The 15,039-nt window shown below is 41.1% G+C and overlaps 1 protein-coding gene across 1 annotated transcript; it reads left to right on the forward strand.

Moving 5' to 3' along the window:
- The first annotated feature begins 144 nt into the window (after positions 1 to 144).
- Positions 145 to 5,156, forward strand: LOC118409998 (diphosphomevalonate decarboxylase-like). Its single transcript, XM_035811443.1, has 2 exons — positions 145 to 327; positions 1,449 to 5,156. The coding sequence occupies exons 1-2, from the start codon at positions 279 to 281 to the stop codon at positions 2,627 to 2,629; spliced, it is 1,230 nt and encodes a 409-aa protein (XP_035667336.1). The 5' UTR covers positions 145 to 278; the 3' UTR covers positions 2,630 to 5,156.
- The last annotated feature ends 9,883 nt before the right edge of the window (positions 5,157 to 15,039 follow it).

Genomic DNA, 15,039 nt, shown 5'->3' on the forward strand with positions numbered 1-15,039 from the left:
AGTTATGGAATGTGTAAATTCAACATTATAATTGTATTAAAAATGATATAGATCAGATATCATTTGCGTCTAAGAAAAATATTTGAACATAACGAAATGGGTAAAAGTTAAATATTAAGGAATGGATTGTTCCGTGTTGTGACCTTTGACACTTTTAGGTTCACGTTAAGAAATTCGTGGCCAGCCGAGCAGCTAGCAAGGTTCATCCTTTCTTTTTCTGTTCCGAAGCTAGGAAAATCGACAACAAGGACATTAATTGCAGGGACAGAGAAAAAGTGATGGAGAACGGTCGTGCAAATATGAAACCAGTCACTGGTATATCACAAGGTAAGAAAATGTCGTATGATTTGAGCGTTATGTTGTGAACTGAAGATATCGGTGACAACTTTCTAGCAAACCTTTTTTTCGCGAGCAAAACGTACGTGTATATAGAACACAAAATGATTCATTATATCACAGTCATAACAACAACATGATATACAATCAAAAGTTGAGGATCAACTGATTATAAAATTCATTTTAAAAAGGTGAAACGAAGGAGGCCAGATGTGCGTGCCATCCTGACAAACAGTGGCACCGCTGTGTGCTGGCCCCTGATTGGTCAATTGAGTGGTCACACCACGGATCTTGCCACAACTTACGTTATAAGTTAGCACATGTACATCACATTGTCATTTAGCACTACTTAGTGCTTTAATACAACGCAGATAGGATTGATCACATACTTATTTATTTATCTATTTACTTGCTTGTTTCCCTATCGTTTTGGCAGAACTTAGGTCGTTAGGAAATGGTGAATTAGTTTTTTTCTAACAGACTTTCAGGTATAACACTTATAGTTACAATATGTGTCATCAAGGTTGAGGAGAGGGACAAAGATTATGCTAATTGCATTTTGTAATAAACTTATTTGCACAATTGATGACATATTCTAAGACAATTTTACATTAACCAAACTGTTTATAATAATCAATGTCGTAAGACAAGACTAGATGAATATGGTATGACCCATTTCAATGGCCTATGGGGATTTCCTTGTAGCTCAATTGGTAGTGGCCTCACATTTGAGCTCCTGGTTCCAATTAGTTTGTCACTGGGACACCTGGGAAGGGCATCTCAGTTGGGGCTTCACCTGTTTTTATTTTCAGAAGGCACTGTCCTTTGCTGGAGGAGGTGCCTTGCAAGCACGTTAAATGGGATGGGCTAGCCACGCATTCCTGTAAAAAAAATCCTCTTACAGAAACAGTAAGTTTCTGACCAATGAGCCACTAGAGCCACTAGGCACTGAAAGGTGAACAACAATAGCAGCAAAATTTCAATCTTGTCACTCTATGCAATAAAGCTAATAATATGTGATGATAAGATGTGATTTCATCACACACAAATGTGTGATGAAAAAAATATCACAATCAATCCCCATCAGTGATATCTCTGTTTGTTCTTCGCAGTGACGTGCACGGCTCCTGTGAATATCGCAGTCATCAAGTACTGGGGGAAAAGGGACGAACAGCTCGTCCTTCCCATCAACCCCTCCCTCAGCGTCACTCTCTCTCAGGACCAGCTGTGCGCTCGCACGACGGTGGCCGCCAGCGCCGACTTCAAGCGGGACCGCGTCTGGCTCAACGGGCAGGAGCAGTCCGTGGATGCGCCCAGGCTGCAGAAGTGTCTCGGAGAGATCCGACGGCTAGCACGGAAGCGGAAACACAAGGATGAGCGGGCAGGCGACTTGCTCGGGTCCTGTGTCCACGTCTGCTCGGAGAACAACTTCCCGACCGCGGCGGGGCTGGCCTCGTCAGCGGCGGGTTACGCCTGCCTGGTGCAGTCCCTCGCCAAGCTTTTCCACATAGACGGGGACGTGTCGCACATCGCCAGGCAGGGTTCGGGCAGCGCCTGCCGCAGCATGTACGGCGGGTTCGTGGAGTGGACCATGGGAAGGCTGGAGGACGGGGCGGACAGCGTGGCGAAACAGGTCGCCCCCGCCGAGCACTGGCCGGAGCTGCGGGTGCTGGTGGCCGTGGTGAACGCCGGGAAGAAGGCCGTGGGCAGCACCGAGGGGATGCAGACGACCGTTAAGACGAGCGCCCTGGTGAAGTACCGGGCGGAGCACGTGGTGCCGTCGCGGCAAGAGGACATGAGGCAGGCCATCCTGGAGAGAGACTTCCAGACGTTCGGGGAGATCACCATGAAGGACAGCAACCAGTTCCACGCCACCTGTCTGGACACCTACCCGCCCATATTCTACCTCAACGAGACGTCCAAGCACATCATTCACCTCGTGCACAGGTACAACCGGCACCACGGGAAAATCAAGGCCGCGTACACGTTCGACGCCGGGCCCAACGCCGTGCTCTACCTCCTCCAGGATGACGTGCCGGAGGTGTTGGCTCTACTTCGCCACTTCTTCCCTCCTAGTTCCACAAACAACTCTGAACGCGAGTTTGTCCAAGGCCTGCCGGATGCGAACAGGAAGGATTTGCCGGCAGAATTGCTGAACTCGGTTGGTTTAGAGCCTTCTCCAGGCTCGGTACAGTACATCATCCACACCAGGGCAGGACAGGGTCCGCAAGTACTGACAGATCCACAACAAGCCCTGCTAGATGAGAAAGGATGGCCGAAGAAACAAAACTGATCTGTTTTTCACCATTCTCGTCAAGCCTGCTGCCTGTGTATATGTCAAGTGATGTATAGCATACCGGACTAACATACCACCATCCTTTTCTCCTTAGTGCTGGCCAGCTGTCAACAACCAATCACATGGCTTCCTACAGTCATGAGGCAACGTAGAGGCTGGTAACTTTTCCTCCAACCACTGGAGAGAGAGTATCTGATTGGCTGACGACTGGCCATGGCTCATGTAGCGAGAACGAATTGAAAACCGATATACCAGGGTCATTGCTTGACATGGACAAATGGTGGGCCTGGCATGAGAGGATATTTTTCATACGTACAAAGCTAGAACATTCAGAAAATCATACATGATATGTCTCTCTACTATTTCTAATTACTAGTAATTATTTGTAGGTTTTTCAAACAAAATGTTTTGTATACCACTGATCAGTATGTCTGAAAAGCTAGATTTTTATCTGCAACAGTGCAAAAAAGATCTACACATTGATGATCAATTTAGAGGTGAAAGTAATCAGTGTCATTGTAGAGACTTGTCCAAATGATCAACTCTCCTCCAATTCGCTTGTTATTTTCTTGGACCGGTAAGCCTCAAAACATGTGAACACCTGCCACCGGTATTGTCTGTTTATTTTCTGTTCAGTGGAAAATCTGGTCCACCGATATTTTTCAGTCTAACAAGAAAAAAAACGGTTTTGTACCAGTACGGTGTAACGTTACCCACCCCTAGTTACAACTGTAAATACCAGACATCTGTGCAACATAAGTCCAATCATCATTTGACATCCCTTCATTCCCATTGAAGGGATGTCAATTGTGCAAATCAGGACATGATTGCTACAACCATTGAGAAAATGCTACAATACCTTAATGGTAAACAATGGAAGCTTCGTAATTGTGACACGTGTAGGTTAGATAAACTAGTGTAGGTAAACGTGTAGGTAAACTGTAAAGGTGAATACATGAGTCAATTGTGCAGTACTGGGGTAAGAACACTTTGTTAGAGCTGGAAATATGTTTATAGGAAAAATGGAAAACATCTACCAAAAATTACAATGGGACTTTGTGTATACATCTACAAGTACAAGTAGTCCTTTAATATCACAGAAGTCGCATTATTTTTGGTATTGACAAATAAACCTCTAATGTATTAAGCTTTCCCCAGTTTTATTTATTGACGCAGTACTTGTCCTTAACGCTTCTGAGATTTGAAGTCTTTAGAACCTTAGTAATTGTAATAAGTATAAACACACACTACGTGTATGTCAATGCAACCCCCAATAGTGTGAGAACACAGAAAGCATTCGTCCAAAGAGCCATCCGACTGTGGAATTCTCTTCCACCTGACACACGTAATGCAGCTTCTCTGTCTTCATTCATGGCATGGATCTCCCTTGGGGACCCGTTCTCTGTATAACACCAACAGTGTCAGTATTTACCATGTCATGTGTTATAGCGTGTACATACTTTGTAATATACTATGTGAACTTTTGTTGTATTATAGTACCTAAGTAATGTTAGCAATTGCTCTATGTAATAACATTGTATTTCTCTCCCTAGGTTCGCCCTTAACAATAGCCAAAAGTAACTAGTGTAGTTGGGTAACCTTGGATGATAGTACAGCCAAACGAATAAGTAATGACCCATTTATCATCATGTCATATGATACAAACATTACTCTCATGGTGCCTCCTGGGAATGCACGAGTTGGTAAAGGAATATTACAGCCGTATTTATCCGTTCGGCTGACATTACAACTAGCCGTGGGCTATCACAAAGGGCTGGCCTTGGGAGAGAATACAAATACATCAAATAACATATTTATCATGTAATAGTGCATAAAATCTACGCAAAGTATAATAACAGATATATATACATACTGTTATTGACTGTTGACCTAAACATTTCATGGCGTCTTAAGTATACCTCTATTAGTTTTTACACAGAAAACGGGTCCCCAAGCGAGATCCAGACTTTTGTTTTGAATACAGAGAAGAATCTACGTGCGTTGGGTGGACGTGAGTGCCACAGTTGTATGGCTCTGTGGAAGAAAGGCTTTCTGTGTTCTGATACTTTTGGGGGTTTGAATTAACGGATTATTAGCATTTCTGAGACAATACCCTGATTCAATGGCAATTGTCCTGGTCGTTCTGAATGCTACGTAGCTGGTGTGGGCAATGTTCGTTCAGCAGTTTGAAAAGAGCAGTCAGTGTGTGAAACTTACGGTGGAAGCTGAGCGATGGAAGACCCAACTGGATGTAGATTGTACGGTAGGGATAAGGAAGTTCAGGGTGCCCGCCTTTCATTCTACCCACCCGATACTGAACGGATTCAACCAGTTTCTCGTCCCGTTTAGTGAGGCCAGACCAAACGATATCTGCGTACACAGGTATGGTGAGGCGTTTAATATGCAGCTGTAGTATAAACGGTGTTGTTGTGCGTACATTAGGTTTCGTGACATGTTACCCAAACTGGATGACGCAGTTGTCATTGTAACGGGATGTTACCTCAATAAAAATAGAGATATTGTGTTTGTGTGTCTGTGTTTCCAGATATTTGCGGTCAGCATAGCTTTAGAACTTTTGGATGAATTGTAATAACATTTGGTATGTGGATAGGAGTTTGGAAGACTTCAGGATTTTGCATCTTTCGCCCTGGACATATAACGTTAGATTTAGATTTTTGTGTACGTTCACTACTATGCATAGAGTATGCAAATATACACAATATCAAGGTTCAAGGATGACATGTAGACATGGAATTCTGTCAAATGGAATTTAAAACATACAATACGATATGTAATTTTTTCTTAAAAGAACGTCATTTAGAATATATTATGTTAATTAGACCCTTATTTGCACATTCAATTAGACATGATAAGAATCATCTTGTGTCGAGTCGAGATGGCTGCCCATGTGTCCCTGTCGCTAATGGAGGTATGACGTCTTCGAACTGACGGATTATCCTCATGGGAACATTACACAGGTGCATAGGCATTAAAATATATATCACATTCCAATGAGCACTACTTATGCTATCGTCGTCCTGTCTTTATCCATAACTTAAACTTTTCTCCACATAGGCGAAACTGGAACTTTTTGCGTTTTCGTCGGGTGTATTGTTTGAATTGACAGGAGAAAATCGACGAGAAGAATTTTTTTTTTATACAGAAATCATCATGAAGTTCGTCTAGGGCGTGGAACTGTATGCATCATCGAACATCATCGGGTCATTATACGTTTGTACATCGTCAACATTTCTCACTACCCATATCTCACGGCTCACGCAATAGCTGAGGTGGGTCCTCCTTATCCACCTGAGTGTGTTTTTCATCAATTTCCCAATCCATAAAGTTTCTACCTTGACACGGAGTGTGTTTCAGTCGGACAGACGACACATACAGGAAAACATCTTCCACGATGTGGCGGTTTTCCCGAACCGTTGGCATCTTGGTTCTGTTGGTCTGTTTCGGACATCCTTCTGAAGGGCGGACGTTACTTCCCTCTACCAGTGAGTAGTCTCTAACGGAAATTAAACAGCAATATGTGGATGCTAGTGGTGTGTTAGGGTGTAAGTTGTGAGTTTCAAGTCAATTCAGTTGAAGAGTTCTGCCTGTCTTTGAAGTTAATATCAAAATGAACGGATAAAAGTACAGACTGCGATTTTGATCTCCACAAACAGAATCACCGACTCTACCAGATTGGAATTTCTGACCCTGACACACATAAAGCCACAATTTTCATTTGTTGTATCTTCAATGTATGTGTTGCAATATGTGTCTTGATGTACGGTGGAATTGGCCAAACGAGTTTTGCGTTTCATGCGTAGTTTTACGCGCTGAAAACTAAAGGCTGACAGTGTTTAAAAGATGTGCATGTGTTTGTTCCATCACGTCTTCTCCTCTGTCCTGTTGTCAATGATTGCCAGATCAAATATGCCACGAATACGAGTTTATAAAAAATCTCTTAATATTCCATTGCCACGCCTTTATTTTATATTGACATATTATAGTTTAGCGTTATTTTCTTTTTCTAGTCTGCCTAATGCAACCAATGTAAGAAGTGTTCCTTTTCGTTGACACCATGTTTCTAAATATCAAATTCGGGAGAGTATCTATACAGTATGTTTTTTGTGTGTTTAGACACCATATTCAAAATTCAACCATCTAAGTCTTAATGTCACACAATAACAGAGGGCGTCACCCCATGTTCCTTTGTGTTTGCCCAGTGCTTTTTGGCAATTCTGGCAAAGCTCAATCTATCATCGTCTGGCACACAAAGCGTGTTTTTTTTTGTGGAGAAACATCATCACCATTTATTCAAACCTTATTGTCAAATCGGGCATTGAAAAACATACGCTAGTCAGTCTATGAGTCGAATTTTAATGTAAGTTCATCTGTGACGGTAATTAACATTATGTTGCAAATTTAAACATTATATCCGTACACAAAATAAAGCGCTTACCAACAAGATTTCGATCAGTCCTCTGATCCTTATCAAGTTGAAATGGCTCAAAGCTCTTTATTTTGTGTACGGATATAAAGTTTAGAATTGCAACATGATCTGAGCCGAATAAGACTTAGCTTGTATTACCTGTTGTCTCCAGTTGGGAACCTTGTACTTTAAACACTGCAATGTTAGACTTTTATTGCTTCCTGGACCTGGAAGGTTTTTTTGTTTTAGACCAAAACAAAATTACGTCGACTTTTGTATTGTGTACATTCTGTCTGTCACACAGAGGGACAGGAGTGGATGTGAATTTGCACCTTAAAATTATTTTCTTCGCTTGGCTGATTTAATTTTGGAATACTCATCTTCTGCACTTGAATAATGTATGTTGGGATGGCCCATTTTTGCACAGTGATTCTTTCGAAAATAATATAATGACCAAATAGATCTTACCAGGTCCTTTATATTCTATTCCAATGATATAAGATGTTTGTTTGTTTGTTTGTTTGTTTGAACCTTTATTTAGTCATGAGAAGCTCAAATTGGCCTGCAAGCCGCTTTTCATTGAGGTCAAGAGGGAGGTCAGGATCAGATCAGATATAATACAGATACAGATTACATTGAGTACTATTAGATTTATCAACCTATATCATTACACATACATGGTACAAAACATATAGTGGTGCAGATGGCTCAGTGTTCATAGTCCGTGTCCGTTCGTTTGTGATGTCTTACTAGATATACATTTACAATGACTAATGCGTACTAGCATGTACTGGTTCAATTTCATCTCGCTTTTTAAGACAGCTGTATGTGTACGGAAATCAAATAGTCTTAATAGCAGTCCCCTGTATGCGTCCTTCCAGACCCTACTCAAGGCTACATTCGGAGAAAAGACCACGCCTGTCCCGGCGGGCTGTTCAACATTAGTTCCCATGGGAACACGAACCTGGCGACTTGTGCGCACCTTTGCACGGCGTCGGGATCGTGCGGGGCGTTTGTGCACGTGCCAGGCGACTCCGCCAGCTCATGCACACTCAAACAAGCATGTCCGACACCCGCCAACTTAACCGGGGCGGACCTGTACTTCAAGAGGCGTGAGTTTCACGGCGTTTGCTTTCTTGTGTAAAACACGTGTAATGCAATGAATCCGTACAAATTGCGTTTCTTTTCTTTACCATGCATTATTTATGTCTCATTCTCTTACTGGCATTTTGCGGTTCTCATGCTACTGATATTGATAACGATGTATACAGTTTTGACGTTGATAACGATACATTTCTCTTCTACAATTGATAATACATTCATTTGATACTGATGATCAACTGTTATCATGCTACTGATAACAATCCATTGTTCCGACATCTTTTCAATCTAAGAATCTAAGATAACTGAGAGTTCTGCTATTTTTAAGCTCATCCCTGGCCGTATAGCGACGACGAAGGTAAAGGTGATTCTTTTATCTTCCGTTTCTTGAGATCAGAATCTACATAGGCATTGTTAAGTTTTTAGGTTCGTCGGACAGTCCATTTAGTTTTATTAAATGATGCATCACTAGTACTACTTGTAGTAGGTGTGTATTCTAGAAGAGGCTGAATACTTTAATATATTTACATACAATGATGCCTCTACGTTATGAAGCGAACAGTTTAAACGCCAAATAGCAGTTACGCAAGCCACTGGGTGTGGTTTTGGACCTTTTCCAAAATCATATCCAGTTGCTTGAGTAGCTACTATTTGGCGTATCTTATTACCTGGCTGTCTAACCTTCATTGAAGTGTATAAAAACTGTAAGAATGAAGTGAAGTTGTTTTGGCATAATGTTCTTCGTCTTTTTATTGACAGTGTGCAATGCCACCGCCCCTCTTTCATGGAACCACACAGAATCTGTAGAGTCTGTGTTCACGTGAGTAGGCCGCTATTCTAAAGTAATCTCCAAGCAGACTCACCGGTGGCATGGCAGTATCAAAAGAGCCAAACAGTATCCGGATCCAGTTAACGTTGTCACATTGGTAAACATGCTTGGAGATTATAGTGGACAATACAGCGAAAAAGTGGCTTAGAACCTTATAAATGTTACTTTACGGTAGTGTGACCAGTCGATCGAAAGCAATTGACAGCGTGTTTGAGTTGAAGTGAACAACAGTGTGACCTAGAACCCATGTTTAAATGTATGAGACATAATCTTTGTAGCTGGATGCCCGCTATGTTGATTGAAATTGTGCTTGATTTTAGCAGTAAATATGACATCAATAGTTTTAGTTTATTATGATTGTGACGGTATATTGACCTTGAAAATGTGACCTTGACAAATACCACCTGTTTCACTAGGGGGGTTGACATCATCTTTATTGACATATAAACGCAACACATTTAAAATCAACATACAAGATGAGTTTAAAAGACGAAGAAACCTAGGCCGACCCCTTAATCAGAATAATACCAATTCTGGAGGGCGCAAGGTAAAACATCAGGTGTGCATCCGACTTTTTGATACATATAGCATTGCACAACGTTACATAGCAATCTTAGAGTGTATTGCACTGTAGCTTTTACAAGAATATTGCACTTAGACAAGATATATTGCACTTAAACAGGATATATTGCACTTAAACAAGATATATTGCACTTAAACAAGTTAAAAGTCATCTGCTAGAGAATAACCCAGATGGGGACTGCCCAATGCTAAGAAATACTTCATTACTGAATATGTGTATAGGGTTGTACTATATCTGTTTGATAAAGAAAGATCTTTTATTAAGCATTAAATTTGGAATTTTTAAAAGTCAGTTTGAATAATTTAAAACAATTTAAAAAAATTCTAAGTATTTCTAAATAATTTTATAATTTTCTTAAATAATTTAGATAGGTTTAAACAGTTTTGAATTATTTCAATTTTTTTCAAACAGTCTTAAATAATTTTAAATAGATTCAAATAATTTTAAATAATTCTAAATTGCTTTAAATTATCTTGAATTAATTTCAATTATTTTCAATTATTTCATTCTAAATTTTGAATTTGAATAAATTTTGAATTCAATTTCTTTTCATATTTTCGCTTTTTAACTTTCGGCTTTAAGTTTTCAATTTTTAATCTTTAATCCCAAAAACATATTGTCGTTTTCTTCAGCATCGTCTGTCCTCCCGGCTGTGCGTCTGTCGCAACACCAATCTATGGTGACGGGATGTACAGTGCGGTAAGTACATGACTTCCAACTTATAATTAGTTTTCCATAGCAATTTATCTATATTAGGTCGTACCTCGACCGCAGTAACGTTCGATACGGATTTTCTGGACCTGGATGATAGTTGGGGTCAACCTTCTTGTGTTATCTATGGTGGCTTCTACCGTTGTGACGCGGGCTTTATAGAATCATTCCAGGTGCCCATGATTGAACCCATTCATGTTGAATGCATTCTTGTGGTCCTGTCCATGGTGATGAACCTGTTGTTGTAGTAACGCCTCCTTCCACTAGGTGATGTGACTGTTATACGACCACAGATTTGACAGATGAAGAGTCATTTTTGATGTTATGTGTGTTTTGTTGTCTTTTAAATCACACGTTTACATCGAGCATCATACTTTACCAATGAAATTATGGCTCCCATAAATCCAATCCTGGCGGCTGTGATGGTGTAATGATGGAATTGGCCTATACAGTGTGGGGAAATACTTGAGATATGAAATAAAGATAAATGAGGGATTGTTTATCATGGCTTCACCATGCATGTGTTCAATAGGACAGATAATCTACTAATGCTGTCATGTTCGAAGTGTTCAGCTATTTCTCTCTCACACGCTTCAGACCTCGCCCGTGTGTAAAGCGGCTGTTCATCACGGCTGGATCAGAGACGAGCTGGGAGGAGCCGTGACCGTCAGGAAGTACCCCGCTAACCTGGACGAAGACCCTCCCACCAGCACTCGCAATGGGGTCACGGCACTGTGGTGAGTTAACACACACAAAGTACTTGACGTTAGAAAAGTATTTTAACCCTTACGCTGCCAGCGCCCACAGCATGCTTTCAGTGTCAGGGTTTGGCCACTGACCTCCGAACCGAAACCCGCGAACAAGACTGACGATCCTAACGTCCTGGTTCCCGCGCTACACGCGAGCATTACTATCTTCCTTTGGGTGGGGGTGGGGGGGGGGGGGGGTAGGGGGCATGAATATGGTTCTGGATTTGCATCTTAAGGCCCCAATTATGCTATCAATTATAAAAATACAGACATAGACGTGTGTGTGTGTTTGTGTGTGTGTATGCCTCATCTTGCCATTATCGTGACCAACGGACAGTTTAAGTAGCCTATGCATGCAACCTACTACATAAATTGTCTAAGCAATTACTACCTTGTTAAAATAGAAATAACCTGACAATGTTTTACTTGGTTTACGAAGGTACCAAGGACTCAATGAGACATCTTATCATTTTGTGCACGGTATGTTCCAAACTACTATTCTCCTTTGAGTATTTCTCATACACTTGTTGTGCGTTGATAAACTGGTTTTTAAGTTTAGTTCTGAAAACTTTTACCGAGCACTAGTTTTGATCAGGATATATACTACGGCGTAATGTAGTGTAAGTGTAAGGATGCTGTAGTCGACAGTGGCCCTACATCAGCTTAGAAATTGCCGGCAAAATCACCACTGTTATGCCAGTGACGAAGGGAATTTCTCAACGAACATTTATGTACCTATTTATCTTATTTTTGCCTTTTTAGTTAAGTATTATGAGACATATACTATAATTTCAAGCTTTTTGTTCAAACAGTGGTATTAAAAGAAACTTTAAACTTAAGTTTTTTTCGTTGTTCTTTCCTTGAAACAATATAGCTGCTTATCGGAGATTTAACTACGCAGATTTGATTGCTATATGGCAGATTTTGCTAGTGAAGATGCCGGTTGGAGTCTACGTCAATCCATTAGGATGCTAGTACTATAACGTTAGTAGTAGTGATGTGCGAGACTTCTCTCCGCTGACTGAGGACTGCAGGGTATGGAAAAATATAAAGGACTGTTTTAATGTGACTTGTGACTGGAGGTGGTTGGCCAGGACAGGCTGGGTTAAGTTTCAACTCTGTAGAAATGGATAAGACTGTTTTCATGTTGCTTGTGACACTGAGAAGGTGGTTGTCCGACTAAGTTTAACAGTAGCAGGATTGTGTTAAGATTCTCTAAGCTGAAATATACCGTATGTACCGTTTGCAGGATGTGACTCAGTGATCACTGCGTCCAGCAGATCGCGGGAGTTTTACTCCAACAGCCCGTTTGACAAGGACAGCTAGTGTAAACTCTACATCATCGGCAACCCAGGCGGCGGCATGATAGCCCCGAAGTTCAGCTTCAGCCTCTCCGGTGGCGACGAATTAGAAGTCAGTAGAGTGGACGCTTACATATCTATACATGTGTTTGTACCTTCGCCAAGACGGATATCTTAGGTGCCATTTGTGTGCTAGTGTGTGTGTTTGTGGACTGTGTACTTGTCTGATATTTGGAAGGTGGGTAGGGGTCAGGAAAACGAAGGTCAACTTTCATAATGGTTCCTTTAGCGGCTTTCTAGGGTACTGCAGCAGACAGATCAATCGTGGGTACATATGGATAGTCTACTAAGCCGTATAGAGACAATTTCCATTAAAGAATACAAAAATAATACAAACTTTGGAGCTCATAAGATATACAAGTGCACACAATTCTTTTATCTCAAAAACGTTTATCTGTGGACAGTTTGCTGTCAAACGTGGAAATTCCACTGGACGCAATGATTTGTAAGGATCCGAATTGTCAGGATCAAGCGCATACTAATGCCCCCCACCTGTTTACCTTCCAATTAATTGCCACTCTAAAAGATTCTGCAAATTCCACTATAACTCAAAGAACGTGTTGCAATTCCTTTACACCTGTCCCCGGATGGAATGAGGTTGTTTAGGATTTGCATACGGCTGCACGTGAGGCCTACATTCTTGGAGGGAAAATGGCCGCCCTCGCTCAGGTTCCATTTTTTCCCTTATGAATAAAGCCAGGGCAAAGTTTAAGTACACCCTAAGACCGTGTAAACAGGAGGAAGACAGGGCAAGAGCCGACTCGACTGCAGAAGTTTCAATGCCGGCCATACTAGAGAATTCTGGAAAAAGGTCCGTAGTAGTAAATCCTCTCATTCTGTAATACCTAACACTATAGATGGTTGCTCTGGAGCTGAGCAGATCGCAGACATGTGGAGGAGTCATTTTGAAAAACTGCTGAACTCGTTAATAGTGAGGTACATAGACCTGCTGTTATGTCTGATCTGTCGACAGGTTGTCCTTTTGAATTTGATTCGGGGATGCAAATCTCTCCTGTGGAAGTATATGATATAATTAGAAACTTACCCAATGGAAAAGCGGTAGGGTCTGACGGAATCAGTAATGAACACCTTAAATATGCTGGGCCTAAGCTTAGCATATGCATATCACTATTGTTTTCAGCCGCGCTTGTCCATAACTTCATTCCGAAAAGTATGTTAGATACTACCATCATTCCGGTTGTTAAAAACAAAACTGGTAATATTTCTGAGAGTGATAACTATAGACCAATAGCAATTGCATCAGCATTATCCAAAGTTCTGGAGGCTGTTTTATTGAACAGGCTAGAGCCATATCTTCAAACCACTGCTCATCAGTTCGGTTTCAAACGAGGACATGGTCTTGACATGTGTGTATTTACTTTAAAACAGACAATTGAGTACTACCGGGGTCTCGGCTCTCCAGTTTTTGCTTGTTTTTTGGACGCCTCCAAGGCTTTTGATAGGGTAAACCATTGGACCCTATTTAAAAAACTCCTTGACAGAAAGGTCCCGGTGTATTTGGTGAGGTTTCTGGTTTACTGGTACCAGAACCAAACAATGTGTATTAGATGGAACAATGTTTTGTCCCCCTGATTTTATGTATCAAATGGTGTAAGGCAAGGGAGTCTGCTATCCCCGCTACTATTCAATGCATATATAGATGATTTAAGTTCGAGACTCAGTAGTACTAAAGTAGGTTGCTATATAGGAGGTTTTCTTGTGAACCATCTTTTTTACGCTGACGACATGTGTTTGTTATGTCCTAGCCTTAAGTCTCTGCAAAAACCTGTAAGTACTTGTGAGGAATTTGGTTTAGAAAATGATTTATTATTCAATGTAAACAAGACATGCTGCATGTACTTCCCGAGCTAGTGCTAGTTTGCCACTTCTACATCCGCTCCCGTCGATCAAACTGTATGGAGAGTGTTTGAGATCTGTGACATCATTTGTATATCTTGGAATTGCTATTAATGACAGACTGAGTGATGATGACTGTATTCTTGCCCAGCTAAGGGGTCTGTACTGTCGTGCAAATACTATAATTCGAAAATTTTGTCTTTGTTCACCTGCTATTAAGAAACAACTGTTCACATCCCATTGCTCTCAACTATTTGGTGGGCAGTTGTTCTTTTCGCTCGAGTGTTTTGTCGAAATGTCGAATTGCCTACAATAATTGTTTCCGTATCATTATGAGTTTCCCTAGATCTTGCAGCGCAAGTGAAATGTTCGTGTGCAATCATACCGATACCTTAGACGCCAGATGGCGTAAACAGTGCCACTTCTTTGTACATAGGCTTTTCAATTCAACTAATACCATTATACAGTCCGTACTTAGGTCCGACTCTTTTTACAAGAACTCATTTTTCACCAATCTCTGGCGCCGCCTCTACACATAGCCATAGTATTGTCAGTTTGTCTTGAAATGTTGTACACATTCTTTGTTTTTCATGTTTGTCCCTCTGTCATAGTGGCCAGTGAGAGCCTGAAATAAAGAAATAATAAATTCTTCTATCTCGATGTGTAGATGTAATCTTCTTCATCTTCTTCGACGTATCATGATGCTTATGTGAAATGTTTCTACAAGGTGAACTGCGGTCCGAATAAGAAGTACTTTGTGGGTAAATATACCAACACCAGTGTGGCCTAC

Source organism: Branchiostoma floridae, chromosome 2, assembly GCF_000003815.2.
Source record: "Branchiostoma floridae strain S238N-H82 chromosome 2, Bfl_VNyyK, whole genome shotgun sequence".
In the NCBI taxonomy this organism is placed as follows: Eukaryota; Metazoa; Chordata; class Leptocardii; order Amphioxiformes; family Branchiostomatidae; genus Branchiostoma; species Branchiostoma floridae.

Bases quoted from the DNA above. Each gene is read 5' to 3' on its own strand.
- LOC118409998 (XM_035811443.1), top strand. From the start codon at position 279: ATGGAGAACGGTCGTGCAAATATGAAACCAGTCACTGGTATATCACAA. The intron at 328-1,448 runs GTAAGAAAATGT...TGTTCTTCGCAG, and splicing joins AGTCACTGGTATATCACAAG to TGACGTGCACGGCTCCTGTG.